Source organism: Coenobita brevimanus, chromosome 88 (genome assembly GCF_032717465.1).
Source record: "Coenobita brevimanus isolate Jiangsu-jjx chromosome 88, ASM3271746v2, whole genome shotgun sequence".
In the NCBI taxonomy this organism is placed as follows: Eukaryota; Metazoa; Arthropoda; class Malacostraca; order Decapoda; family Coenobitidae; genus Coenobita; species Coenobita brevimanus.
In genome coordinates, this window is record NC_137041.1 from 21,553,839 (window position 1) to 21,569,129 (window position 15,291).

A 15,291-nucleotide genomic window follows, 5' to 3' on the forward strand; every position below is an offset into this window, starting at 1 on the left:
GGGGGGGGGTGAGAGAACAGGAGAGAGGTGGAGTAAATGAGAAAGAGATGGGAGGAGGGAGGAGGAGGTGGAGGACTGGGTTTGAGAGAGAGTTAGATGACAACGGAAGGGGTAGAAGACTACGGTGTGGGGAGAAAGGATGGGGGTACCAGTGTGAAAAGACAGGGAGGGGGCTGGATTAAGGGGGGAGAGGTAGGGAAATGAGGGTCAGGTTGCTTAAATAGCCAGAGGCACAGGTGTTGGTATCAGTGCTGAGGGACAGGATGAAGGCTCATCTGGCTGTGTGTGTGCTGGTGCTGGCTTTATTCGCCACATCTACACTCGTCCGCTCCAAGGTAAACTCATAGCCTATCTGAAACACCTTTCCATACTCTCAGGTAAACTCATATTTTCTATACCTTTGCTTTCTCTCAAAGTAACCCATATCTGAAATACCTTTGTTTAATTTCAAAATAATTCATCTGTGAACCACCTTTGTGTACCCTCAGGGAAACTCATATCTGAAACACCTTTGTTTACTCTCAAAGTAACTCATATCTGAAACACCTTTGCCTATTTCAAGGTAAACTCTGATGAAGAGAGAACCTGTATTTTTTACACAGGAAAAATCATCAGAGAAATTACCAATATGCCGGGAATCGAACCCGGGACTCTCAGGTGAGAGCCAGGCAGCATACCACTACACCACGACCAGGTCGTGGTGTAGTGGTATGCTGCCTGGCTCTCACCTGAGAGTCCCGGGTTCGATTCCCGGCATATTGGTAATTTCTCTGATGGTAAACTCTGATCTTCTACGCCTTTGCCTGCTCTCATGTATTTCTTCTCAGATAAACATTTAACATATTTATCTATGATTAGAAAGTATCATATTACTAATAATATGCTTAACCGTAAATAAATTCATAAACATATTTTTCTAGTATCAGGTAAATTCATAATAAATTTCTTTACCCTACGTCTTCTTCATCAGACAACTAATACATTCGACGCACTACGGGACGAAGACAACTAATACATTCGACGCACTACGGGACGAATGTGAAGGGAAGGCAGAGAGGGAAGTAGAGGAGAAGGACGGTGAGAGAACTTCCAGTACAGGTAAGTATAAACAGAACAAGAAAGGTAAGAAAAATGTTGTTGTTGTTGGAGACTCTCAGGTGAGATATCTGAACAGGGCCATGTATACTCCACTCGCTAAACATGTGTGTCTTCCAGGGGCCAGGGTGGCTAATGTGGTAGAAAAAATTTCAAATATCGTAAAGGAAAGTGGTGACAAACCCACTGTGTGCCTCAGTGTAGGAGGCAATGATATTAGTAGCCGTAAGAGTGAGGTACTGTGGAAAAGGTACAAGTTGATGTTAGAAAAGGTTAGGGAGAGGGGAGGAACCCCTGTAGTGCTTGGTGTTTTACCAAGGTGGCGGGTTGGAAGGGAATGGTTGAGCAGGGCAATAGGGTTTAATTGCCGCCTTGAAAGGTATTGCAAAGATAATGCAATACCTTTCATAGACAGCTGGGACCGGTTTTATGGACGGAGTGCCTTGTATAGTTGGGATGGGACTCATCTTAGCAGGCAGGGAGTTACTGTTTTAGCTGGAATGATAGATAGGGAGTTGGAGGGATTTTTTCGAGATTGAGAAGTAGGTGTACAGGAAGATGCAGCAACTACACTCAGAAATCATTATTACCATGTTTGGATAGATGCATCGATACTTGCAAAATTAAGAACAAAAGTTCAACCAATAGTGTAGATACATCCACTCAGGCACCTCAAATTGAGCAGGCGATGATAGATGATAGAACAAGCGATGATAGAAGGGCGATAAGCGATAGTACAAAAAATTGTTATATTAGTAAAGTAAAGAGTTTCCCAGTTAGTAATAAAATAAATAACAGCAAATGCCAAGGTAGAGGCATAACTACTAGTAATAATCTGAAAGTGTACTACACAAACAGCCGGAGTTTACGTAATAAAATGGATGAACTGAGGGCTTTAATTTGTACAGAGAAAATAGACATTGCCGTTATTAGTGAAACTTGGATGAATACAGACACTCGAGAATTTTTAGCAGAATATCAGATAAAAGGCTATAATATTTTTGTGTCAAACCGTCAGGGAAGAAAGGGGGGAGGGATAGCTATTTATGTAAAGGATTCATTAATCTGTTATAATAAAGAAGACATTAAAGTAAATAGGGACACAGAAAGTGTCTGGATTGAAATTAGTAGCAATAGGGAGAAATTAGTCTTAGGAGCAATTTACAGATCTCCTAAATTAAGTAGAGCTGATAGTAAATACCTTTGGGAGGAAATGAGGAAAGCATCACAGTCCAGCTTAGTAATAATTGTAGGGGACCTTAATCTGCCAAGGATAGATTGGAGAATTCAGACAGGAGATGCAGAGTCAGAGGAATTTCTAGAGGTAGTACAGGATAATTTCCTTTATCAGTATATAAGGGAGCCCACCAGAGGTAATAATATACTAGATTTGGTTTTAGCTAATAAAGAAAATATCATTAGCGATATAGAGGTTGGTGGACGACTTGGTAATAGCGATCATGAAGAAATTAAGTTCAAATTTATTTGGGATGTCTGTTCCACTGAAAATACCTCCACCGTTCCTAATTTTCGTCTAGGAGATTTCGATGGCTTAAGAGCTTATTTTCGAACGGTATTCCACAGGGAGATTAGCTATTGGAGGGAATGCCAGGTCAGTGTGGAATCCCAGGTCATAGGTCAGGTGCAGGAAACACCTGGGAATGTCCGTCAGGTGTCTGTGAGGGAGGAGGTGGTAGATAGGAATGTAGTCCAGGTGACGGAAATTAACTCAGCTACAGTACCAAGCAGACGTTCAACCAGTGAGAAGTATAACGAGTTAATAAATATAATACACGGAGGCCAAGATAGATATATTCCTTCAAAGCCGTGTAGAACTAATAATTCGGAACCTAGATGGTTAAACAACAGATTAAAATCTCTCATAGGCCAAAGGAAAGGAATATATAGAAAAATAAAACGTGGAGAGGAACACTTACGTAACCGGTACACAATTTTAAATAGAGAAGTAAAGAGGGAGATAAGAAAAGCAAAGAGAAGTTATGAAATTAAGATTGCCAGTGAATCAAAAGAAAACCCCAAGGGTTTTTATCAAATGTACCGAACGAAAAATAAAGATAGGATAGGACCACTCAGAACAGAATCAGGTGACATTACCAGTGAAGATAAAGAAATGTGCTCCATCCTAAATAATTATTTCATATCAGTATTCACCAAGGAAAATCTAAGCCTGGTCCCTCAAGCAACAAATATTTACCATGAGAATACGGAAAATATTCTTAGTAAAATAACCATTAGTAAGGAGGACGTATTGAAAGAAATTAATAAGTTAAAACCTCAAAAATCGCCAGGTCCGGACGATATATATGCAAAAATTATAAAAGAAACCAAAGAAGAATTATGTCAGCCACTTTTAACGTTATTTAATGACTCTTTAAGTTCAAGAGAAGTTCCAGAGGCGTGGAAAACCGCAAACGTAGTGCCCATCTTTAAAAAGGGTGATAAATCAGCTGCGTCGAATTATCGTCCGATAAGTCTAACGTCAATAGTAGGAAAAATGTTAGAGTCAATTTTGGCAAATAAGATTAGAGAACACTTAGAAAGATTTAATCTTATAAACGAAAGTCAGCACGGATTCAGGCAAGGACGATCCTGCCTCACAAATTTGTTGTCATTCTACTCGGAGGTCTATGAGGCAGTAGATAGCGATAAAGCTTACGATGTTATTTATCTGGACTTTAGTAAAGCTTTTGATAGGGTCCCACACGAAAGGTTAGTTAGAAAGGTTCGAGCACACGGTATAGACGGCGATATCTTAAAATGGATAGAATCCTGGCTGAAAGGACGAAAGCAGAGAGTATCAATAAATGGAACTAAGTCGGACTGGGGATTAGTAACTAGCGGTGTACCACAGGGTTCAGTACTCGGTCCCTTATTATTTATCATATATATAAATGATCTAGACTTAGGAGTCAATAGCAGCATCAGCAAATTTGCCGACGATACAAAAATAGGGCGTATCATTAACTCGACTGACGATTGCCATAACTTACAGAAAGACCTCGATACATTGTCCAAATGGTCTAAAACTTGGCAAATGGAATTTAACGTTGAAAAATGTAAAGTACTTAACGTAGGCAAGACCATTGGAGATACTAAATACAGCTTAGATAACAAAGAAATTAGCAAATCGGAATGCGAGAGAGATCTAGGAGTTATGATTAGTAACGACCTTAAACCTAGACAACAGTGCATTAATGCGAGAAATAAAGCAAATAGGGTCCTAGGATTTATTTCGAGAAGCGTGAGCAATAGATCATCTAAAGTAATACTAAAACTTTATCTAGCATTAGTAAGGCCACATTTAGACTACGCAGTACAATTCTGGTGTCCTTACTATAGAATGGATATTAATTCGTTAGAAAATGTACAGAGAAGAATGACTAAAATGATACATGACGTCCGGAACCTGTCATATGAAGACAGACTGAAAAGACTAAGTCTGCATTCGCTAGAGAGGCGTAGAGTAAGGGGAGACTTAATTGAGGTGTTTAAGTGGATGAATGGTATAAATAAGGGAGATATTAGCAAGGTACTTAAAGTGAGCATACAGGATAGAACTAGAAATAATGGTTTCAAACTAGGAAAATTCCGTTTCAGTAAGGAAATCGGTAGAAATTGGTTTGGTAATAGAGTAGTAGACGAATGGAATAAGCTACCTAGTAAAGTAGTTGCTGCCTCTTCCATTGAGAGTTTCAAGCATAGGCTAGATAAGCATATGACAAATAAGGGGTGGATATAGAATAAAGAAAATCTTATAACCAATAATAATTCAAAAAAATTTTCCTTTCAGGTTAAACTATGATAGTCTCTATTCTCCTTTCACACTTTCCTGTAAAATGTCCACGCCAGTTTTTCTATACGGCGTGGTGTTCTTTCTGACTTTTTCCTGCCGGCTTCGGCTGGAGGGTTTGGAGGGCGGGGGAGAGCCTTCTTCTTTGCTGTCCTTATCTCATTCTAGTAGTTCAGTTACTCTTCTAGGAGCTGCCTAGCATGGGCCAACCGGCCTACTGCAGTTATCCTCTCTTCTTATGTTCTTATGTTCTTATGATAACGGCTTCAGAAGCAGGCTTGGGAAATGAGGCTAATAAAGTCACAACCTCACCAAACCAAAGTTATAGCACTATGTTGGCTATATCCAAAATCACCCATTTATATTACTGTAAAATAAATTAGTTTGTAAGATTTTGCAAAAACTGATCCGAGCAAGATTACATGTGTTAAAAAATATTCCCTCTTATGAGTGTTCTCCAAATAGACACCATTAGTCACTTCATAAAATTTACTGTTATTTGCCTGCTGACTTAAAGCTAAAATTCAACAGATGTTCATCTGTTGGTGGGCTTTTAACCCTCTAATGGCTGAGTCTTTTAACATAATGTTCTCCTGCCAACACCACACGACTTAACTCAGCTAGGAACGAGCCATAGAAACCTGAGTGTTAATGCTGTCACTATGAAACCTGTCGCGGTTGGTAAAACTTCGTCATTCTACGTTAGTTGGAGCCAACATCTTTCAGCCGACAGCGAGTCACAAAAGCATGGGTGTTATGAGTAATGTTGTGTATCAACAACAGGAAAAAAATGCCTGAAAATATCGCTCAGGGTTTGCCTTCGCATGTTTACTCGTTGTACTGTATACTGCCGGAAATTCGCCTAACATTTCAGTTCTGCATCGGTCTTCCCTGTTGTTGCCTGATGTTCTTAAGCTGAAAGAGGCTTGGTTTCTTTCTCAGTCCATGGGTGATTCCCTTTGATATGACGCGTCAGGGAGGAAAGTAACGAGCATGCCCCAAGTATGAAATAGACGCAGTAGAATGGTAGGCGAACGTTTGTCCCTGATTGAGTTTATAGTTTGTTCGCTCTAGTTTTGCAGAGTTTTTCCTCCCGTTTCATATCGTTTCCCACACTTCTGTGGTTAATTAGCCAATACTATATCTGTACACCCGTTTTCACAAGACTTCTTTCCGAGTTATTCAAGATGGAGAGGAAACAATTTTAGGCCAATTCAAGTGAAGAGAGTACAGTACTGTGCAAATATATATTTTTACATTCTTTTCGTCCTCCGAGGCATCCCCTCCCATTTTTTGAATTCATAATATTACTTGTTCTGTGCAGTAGCCTATTTAGAAAAGACTAATATTTTTCAGTGTGTTTTCTAACAAGTTGTTCAATGTGTCACAACTTCCCGATATTGCTCCTCGAAAATTTGGCCATTATCTGTGCTTTATCTTTCATTACAGCCTTGTATTGGAAGAAAGTTTGTGTGGTCAATATAACAATGATTATATATATATATATATATATATATATATATATATATATATATATATATATATATATATATATATATATATATATATATATATACAGTATATATACAGTATATATATATATATATATATATATATATATATATATATATATACCTCTTTTTGTCAGTATTATACAGATCGGCAGGAACTATGAAAAAGTGAGAAATATTTTTAAAGGACTCATTTAGGGCTACCTATTGGAACGAGATACATACTTAAAGATAAAAAAAAAAAAAAAAAATTGCTTCGAAGCAAGACAAGGTGGGTGCCCATTTACCCTGAGCAATGGGGTGATCGGGCACTCAGACCTTTTTATTTATTTTTTTATTTTTTAGTTTTCTTTTTTAATAACAGAACAGAGGAAAGAGAAACAAATGAATTTAAAAAAATAATCCATACATCAGATTACTGGTGTCCTCTGTTCATAAAATATCTATAACAGTTCGACTTTAACAGCTGTGGGTTGAAGTTAGGAGAGAAACAACTCTGGGGAAGCGAGTTCCAAAGAGATGCAGTATGGGGAATGAAAGAATTCTGATAGGCAGAAGTTCTGCAATATGGCTGAGTAACATTCCAGTCATGAGCACTACCAGATGCCCGTGTAGCATGAGGGAAGGCATGGAGAGGTGGCAGCATGGACGCAACTTTGTCTGAGCATTTGCCATAAAAATATCTGTAAAATAATGCATGGGAGGAAACATTCCTTCTTACTTTTAGGGGAGGTAGTTTATTTGTAATAGCAGGGTTGTTAATAATTCTAACAGCTTTGTTCTGAATTTTGTCATGTTGTTTTAATGCAACCTCTCCACATCCATTCCACAAGGGTGAGCAATATTCAAGCTGAGAGCACACATGACTCTTATAAATTATAGCTAACTGCTCGTCATTGAAGAAATTACGGACTCTGTACAATAATCCAAGTTTCTCTGAGGCTGTTTTAGCAAGTGATCTGACATGAAAGGTCCAGCTGAGGGCATTGTTAAGTGAGACGCCGAGAATTTCAATACTTTTGGAGATGGGAATATTAGTAGTATATACTGAAGGTAATATATGAATCTGGCAATATCTGTCTATTAGTAAATTATATAAGTAATCCCTCCACTATCCAATGTAATAGAGCCAAACGCATGTCCGGAAAGTGGTCCCGTTCGGATAGTGGGCCCCAGCCTCCTGGACTTGTACTTATGGACCCTAACTCAGAAAAACACCCATACAACTCCCTCTGGACATGAATAGCACCTATTTGAGACCCAAATCACACCAATAAGGGACATAAAAGACTGAAATAAATGCAAAAGAACCATAAAATGAGGTTTTTGAGGTGAGTTTATACAATATTAACCCGCGGCGTCCCGTCGACGTTCTTTAACATCCACACGTTTTGTCACTGCCAATCCCGTTGACATACATAAACGTGAATCAATTGCAAGATCCCTAATTTGCACAATTTTCAATTTTCGCGGGTGATTTTTGGTACGTATACACGTGACACCTTCCTCTACAAGATGCCAGGCAGAGACAATGCCTTACCCAGCATAACCTCCTCCCCCCCCTGCACGCCATTGTCTCAGCAATTCACCTGTTATCAGTGACCTGGCCAGTAAAGCCATGTCATACCACGGTATGAAATTCAGGGCCAGAGTGATTCCCCAATCAATGACAATGTGGAGGACAAACTTTACATAGCATTAGAGGAAGAAACAGTCAGAAATGATGATCAGGTAATGTGGCAAAAAAAAGTCAGGTATGATGATGAGTTAGTGAGTGAAACAATGCTTATAATCCCTATATTACTGCTTGAAAACCAATATACTCTCGTACTACAAATAAATTCGTACCAAGTAAATAAATAAATACTGTTTATGAGTGGTGAGAAACAGTTATCCTCCCATAGAACTCGTTTTCTTTGGTGCAAGCCTGTTAGAAAACCCAGTAAGGTAAGGAGGTACTCCTACCTGTATCGAGTATTTTAAACCTCAGGTGAGCGACTTCTCTATGAATTTTCGATGTTTCTCACCAAAAACGGAGGTTTGAGCCAAAAAAAAATATTTTCCAAAAATGGTCTGGATTGGGGGGTGTCAGTGGTGGAAAAGTGGTCGGGATGGGGCAGGTTAAACATTCTGGGTACTTACAACAAGTCCCTGGCTCCTGGACTGGTAGTTATGGACCCTTACCTAGCCTAACTCAGAAAAACACCTCCCTACTGCACATTCATAGCACCTAAGACCCTATTCACACCAATAAGGGACATCAAAGAGTGAAATGAGGTGGTAGAGGTAAGTACAGTATGGAAAATACAGTACAATATGAAACATTCTGGGTATTTACAGCAAATCCCTGGCCATCTCGATAAATAACCCGCCTCCTCAGACTCTGACAGTAAGAAGGAGTTCATGAAGTACTTGCAGTACACTGTCCATGAAGTCTTGCACTGAACTTAGTCTTTTGCACTCAGAATTCCATTCTCTTAACACTGTGCACTCTATTTTGTGCTCCATTGTATCTTAATGAAATAAGTGTTGCACTCTCCACTTAAAGTCTTTGCCGTCAAAAATCCATTTTCTAAACATAACACACTCTAGTTAATTTACGTTACGTTGAAAGTCTATTAAATCTTTGTCTTTTCACTCAGAATTCTAATTTCTTAACACTCTGCACTGTTTTTTTTTTTTTTCACTGCACAACATTGTAAATTCCTGTGTGGTCTAGTGGAGAAGTTCTAGGTGTTTAATCAATGTCAGAGTCTGAGAGTAGCTGTTGCAGGTGACCTAGGGGTGCATCGCTGGGGCGTGGTGATGGTGTACCCACTGTAGACGACTCTGAAGAGAGGCGCGAACTAACGTCGAGTGGTGACTCCACCGTGCCTGAATTGCTGGGCTGTGGCTCGGAGGATGAGACCCTGTCTTTGGGAGGCAATGGAGTGGAGCCAGGGCTGGGCACAGCGGGGGTCACGGGTCTGAAAAAGCTGTCAATGGTTGATTGACGCAAGGAATGACGATTCTGACGATTAATTATGCTCTGCCTGAAAGCGCGCACGTCCTCCACAAGTCCCAAGGGCCCCATCTCCCTGTCACAGTCCTGGTGCTCCAGGTAGTCCAGAACGAACTCTACGTGTTCCCAGAGTGTGCTCAGCTTGGGGATGGCTGGAGTAGTGTCACGCAGAGAGGAGTCCACATCATTGTCGCCGTCCTCGTCGGAATCTTCAATCTGGGTACTGACACCTGCAACTGAAGATGCGATCTCGATATCAGACATGGTCTGATACACAGGATCGCCCTCGTCGTCATCCAACCACTCACGCACTTTGTCCACATCAACATTGCCCCCATCCGCATGTAGACGTGCATGGAAGTCATCCACGTCAAAACCTAGGAAATCATGCTCCACATCCGTTCCGAGAAGCAGACGAGACCAACCATTTTCTAGAGTCTTGACAGTGACTTCCTTCCATGCACTGGCCTAGTTGTAAATGGCAGACTTGATGTTGTAGCAGCGAAGGTTTTCCAATGTCCTCTGGCCTTGCGTGTCCCGTCCCTCCCTGCGCTCGTCCTCATCCTTGAGAACAACCATCACCTCATCCAGGAACTTCCTTCGGTACAGCCTCTTCGTTGCCACGATCACTCCTTGGTCCATTGGTTGGATGAGAGCAGTAGTATTAGGTGGCAGAAACATGCACCTAATGCTGCCATTCTCAGCCACCAAGTCCTTGTCGCACGGGTGAGCAAGTGCATTGTCCAGGAGGAGGGCCTTTACCTGGTCGCATGGGATTCCCAGTTTCTCCATCTGGTAATGGATGACCTCCTTGACGAAATGGCGGTGGAACCAGTCTTTGAAGATGTGGGCAGTGAACCATGCCTTCAAGAAGTGGTACCAGACTACAGCAAGGACATCCATCACCCCACGAAGACATCGAGGTTGCTTTGCACGGCCAACGATAACGGGGTTAAGCCAGTGCATGCCGTTAGCATTGCCACAACACAGAGCAGATATCCATTGCTTGGAGAGCTTGCGGCCAGGTACACGCTTCTCCGTCTCCTCGGCTAGAGTGTTTGTAGGCAAAGAGCGATAGAATAAACCAGTTTCATCAGTGTTGTAGACTTGACTGAGAGTGAGGCCCTCCCTGTTGATCAAGTGCTTCACCTTGTGCCAAAACTCGTCTACTCCATCCTCGTTGGCGTCCAAAGCTTTGCAATGAGCCTTAAGGTTGGTAAGGTCATATGGTAACTTGAATGCAAAGAGCTAACCCTCGGATGCCTTGAAGTCTGGGGCGTCGTGAAGCCTTGCGAACTTCTCAGCACCAGCCTTCAGCTCCGTGCCACACACCAGCACACCAGCAGCACGTTGCTGTCGATACCAAATCAATATGGAGCGGTCGACTTCAGCATACTTGGGAGTAAACATCATCTTCCTCTCCATGTTGCATTTGCTTTTCAACGAGAAGTCAGCCATGTACTGCATGAGTTTATCTCGGGATCTCTTGATATCAAACAAAGTAGATCAGGCCAGGTTGAATTCACGAAGGATGCGTGAGGAAGACCATCCCGCATCCACCTTGTTCAATATCTCCCTCTTCTTCTCCAGAGTCAAAACCACTCTCTTCCTCTTCTCAAAAAGTGGGGCCATCATCACACACACTAATAAGAGGTACGAGAGCAGCAGGAGAGCCTGCAGCAGGTAAGGCACCACCACAAAAGCGAGCACATGGGCGGCCATGACGACAAGCGTGCACACACAACGAAAGAAGGGCAGTAAGTGGGGAGGATGCAGGGGGGCTCTAGCGGACAGCGACGGAACGACACACCAAAACACAGCTGGCCTGCGTCTCACACGCCAAGTTCAAATTACGGGCAGGAAAAAGTCGGTTTTTGAATTTTTTTTTGGCGGTTTTTGGCCCATTTGGGGAATATTGGATCCCGGGACCAAAATATCCGGTAAGTGGGGATGTCCGGAAAGTGGGCATCCGGATAGGACAGGGATTACTGTATTTAGTTTTACTAGCATTAAATGAGACAAGGTTGCCTTGTCCCCATTCACTGATCATAGATAGGTCTTGATTTATGGAGATGGCTGTACTGAGTTGAGAGGTTTTTATTTTATTTATTTATCTTTTTATGTGAGGAAGAAGAAACCAAAGATAACGAGCCCACAAAACTGTTCCGAGAGAAAAACAAAATACAAGAGAGAGCCAAAAATCAAGATCCGATCATTTCAAGATGCCTGGACACACTGCATTTGAAAGACTGAAGATCATAGGAAGCAGGAAATGCAGACAGAGGGAGACAGTTCCAGAGCTGACCTGTTGCATAAATGAAGGACTGGGAGTAATGGTAAACTCTTGCAATAGAGAGCTGGACAGAAAAGGGTAGAGATATTAAACTTGGTAAATGGGTGTCTGAGTGTGAATGAACTATGTAGTGCTGAGTCATCCACATATGAGTGTATGGGATTGTGGGAGACAGATAAGAGATCATTGATATGAGCCAGGAACAGGGTTGGGGCCAGAACTGATCCCTGTGGCACGCCGGTGTTAATTGAGTGGAAATTGGAATATACATCATCTACTTTTACTCTTATTTTCCTGTCACTGAGATATGAGATCAAAAGAACAAAAGACATTAGTCCATAGCATGGGAGTTTGGACAGTAGGGAACGGTGCCATACTCTATCGAAAGCTTTATAAATGTCGAGGGCTACTGCATGAGTTTCTCCATGTAGGTCGATTGATTGATGGATGGTATGAGTTAGGAGATTGAGTATATCAATGGTGGATCTTTCGTGGCGAAAACCATATTGTCTATCAGTAATTAAGTTATTGGATTCAAGATGTTTAACAATGTGTGTATTAATTAAAGTTTCAAATACCTTACCAAGAGAAGATGTGACTGCTGTTGGTCTGTAATCAGAGGTGTCAAAAGAACTTCCTTTCTTCAGAATTGGGTGGATATTGGCTTCTTTCCATGAATTTAGGAATGAAGAAGTACGTATGCATAGTCTGAATAATTTAGCTAGAACAGAGGCAAGTTCAGGGGAACAATTTATCAAAACAATTTGCGGAATTCCATCTGGGCCTGGAGCTTTGTTGGTGGATAAACTGTCTGAGATGGATTTTACGTATCTTGTCTGTATTTTAAGTGGGGCAATTTCGGGAGAATCAAGTTCCAGTACTGGGACATTTTGGCTGGTATCGTCTATGGTAGAGTTTCCGGCAAAGGTACTGGCAAAGATATCTACTTTCCCACGTGGGTCATTTGTAATGTTGCCATCTGAAGATTTCAATGGGGGAATGGATGATGATTTGTTAAAGTTATTGAAACAATTAAGAGTTGACCAGAATATTCTATTGTCACTAGGGTTGTTAAGTAGTTTTGATGCTTGCTTGTGAAGAAAGTTTGATTTAGTTAGATTTATTACAACTTTTGCATGATTTGTACAATTTTAAATTGAGAGAGTGATTCAGATATTTTTTATTTTAAGTATGAGTTTTATGCTAATGACTTTTGGACTGTCGCTCTGGCATAGTTGCCATCAAACCATTTTTGTGAGTTCGATCTTTTATTGAACTGTTGACTTGGTATGAATAAATCCATACCACCTAGTGTTAAGTCGCAAATGTTGGACTCGGTAGAATTGGGATCACTAGAGAAGAAAGACTGCCATGGAATGTCAGCAAGATAATTTCTAAATCCATCCCAGTTTGCCCCATGAAAGTGCCATCGGATCACCCTGACAGGTTCAGAACGGAGAGGTGTACAGGGGTTAACTAATGAGGCTTTGATGAGATTGTGGTCAGAGGATCCAAGTGGTGACAGTACCTCTATCCTGTATTGATCTGGATTATTTGTCAGCAATAAATTCAAGAGATGGGGATTATGGTCAGGATTATCAGGTATTCTGGTTGGTTGCTTTCCCAGCTGTGTAAGATTAAATGATTTTGCAAACAGCTTGCACTCTAGACCAGCATCATCAGTCCTGGCAGAATTCAATAACCATTCAAAATCACCCAAAATGGTAATTTGAGTGCTAAGGGCAAGGTTAAGGTTACTCAACTGTGTGGATATAGAATCAAATACACTGGGTTCCGAAGAAGCATTGGGGGAGTGATAGACTACACAGATATATTTGGCAATATTGTGACAGTTTAGTTTATATCATGAGTAATCGAAACAGGATGAAGTGAAGTTTATAACTGTGTCAACTGCATATTGGGATTTGATATAACAACAGGTGCCGCCCTTGTTACGGAAGTTTGTGAGGAGATGGTAACCGGGAAAACAAAATGGGTATATATCAGTAGAGGGTAAGATTTGTGGTTCTGTGAGGAAAAAGGCCAGAGGGGATATGGATTGAAGGAAAAAATGAACTGAGTTTAAATTTGTGCTAAGGGCGCATATGTTGGTGATGAATAAGGCCGCACTTTCACTTCTCCGCTGACGAACATCATTGGAAATTGCACTAGTCACTGCCAGCACAGTCACTTGATGGCGACCGGGAGGACCTTGTGCCACCAGCCCTACCCTGCCGGTGGTGGCAATCCAAGGTACCACCTCATTTGATAGTAACATTGCAGCGGCCATTGCTAAAGAGAGTAAATAGAAGGTATGATATGTTATGCGCGTGTAGTGTGGTGCAGACAGTTGAAGGTAGAGGTATTATGAGAGCATGCTGACCTACTCTCTATGTAAATGAATGCACTGAAAATGTTCAACAAAGGGAGATGGTCAGGATCAAGTCCTGAGGGCTGGTGAAACAGGAGCTCCAGCTCTCCCTATCACCAGCTTGTCATCCACCTCGGGAGTACTGCCCTGTTCGGCTGGTGCTACAGTATGAAGGTGCTCATTACTGTTGAATGCCACTAAAGAACATAAACTTAAGCAGGTATTACTGTTTTAAGATTTCAGTAGCAAAAATAGGCAATTCTAACACTTGGTGCCTGAATTGTACAATACCACAAAAGATTCTGATCATCATGGAACACATAAATAAAAATTGCAACTTCAGTGACTGTATAAAGGGTATCATTACAGTTGACTACTACTAAATACAATAACTTATTCAGGCATTACATGTCAAACATGGCAGTATATAAAGAGGACCTTAAAAAGGTATAATCCTGAGTACAAGGAGTACACCTGTTTCTAGCATAGACTGATGCTATGGAAACATTTAATACAATAACTTAAACAAGCTTAGAAACGTTTCTAGTCGAAGTTTATGGATTCTAGAATAGGTTAGGTTGTTTTTTTCAAGGGTTGGGTGAAATTATGGTTAGCAGGATAAACAGGTGTACTCCCGCTGCTCAGGATGTTGGAGTTCGGCACCATCACTGTGGTTCTGTGGGCTGATGAGAAAATAGTCTCTTTGATTCAGAGCCTGGTGCATCCCTGAGACTTAGCAATATAGCAATATACGACAAGGAGTCTTTCATGCATATTTAGAAGCTAAATAATGATGATTAGTTAATGTGTCCAGTTGCCCCTCCCCAAAGCGCCCAGTTACATCCCTGAATTACCCTTTCCTTTTCCCGGTAATTTTTAACTGTAGAAACATGGTACTACAGTAGTTCCCATCCGACCTTTGATAACATCCAATAAATGAGCCTAAGTAGAGTTCTCTGGCTAACTTCTAACCTAGGTACCTTACCATTAGTGTTTCCAGTGTTGGGGATTCGGCAATTTCTCGATTTCTTGTAAACGTCACTCGTATGCAAGAGTCAGTGGACAACTTTTTCCTCTTTCTAATTGCTGATTTTGAGATGTTATTACTGGGGGACTTAGCTATACGATAACACCAGAAGAGTTAAGAAAATTGAAGATTTACAGGTTTTATATAGAAAAGTTTGCAAATAACAAGTGTGTGCCCAGTTC

At 41.1% G+C, this 15,291-nt stretch overlaps 1 protein-coding gene across 1 annotated transcript in view; it reads left to right on the forward strand.

Moving 5' to 3' along the window:
• The first annotated feature begins 263 nt into the window (after positions 1-263).
• The window catches only part of LOC145411233 (uncharacterized), a 74,452-nt gene continuing 59,424 nt past the window's right edge, over positions 264-15,291 (forward strand). The window contains exon 1 of the mRNA XM_080281298.1: positions 264-335. Coding sequence (XP_080137424.1) covers positions 264-335 — 72 coding nt within the window. The remainder of the gene's footprint in view (positions 336-15,291) is intronic.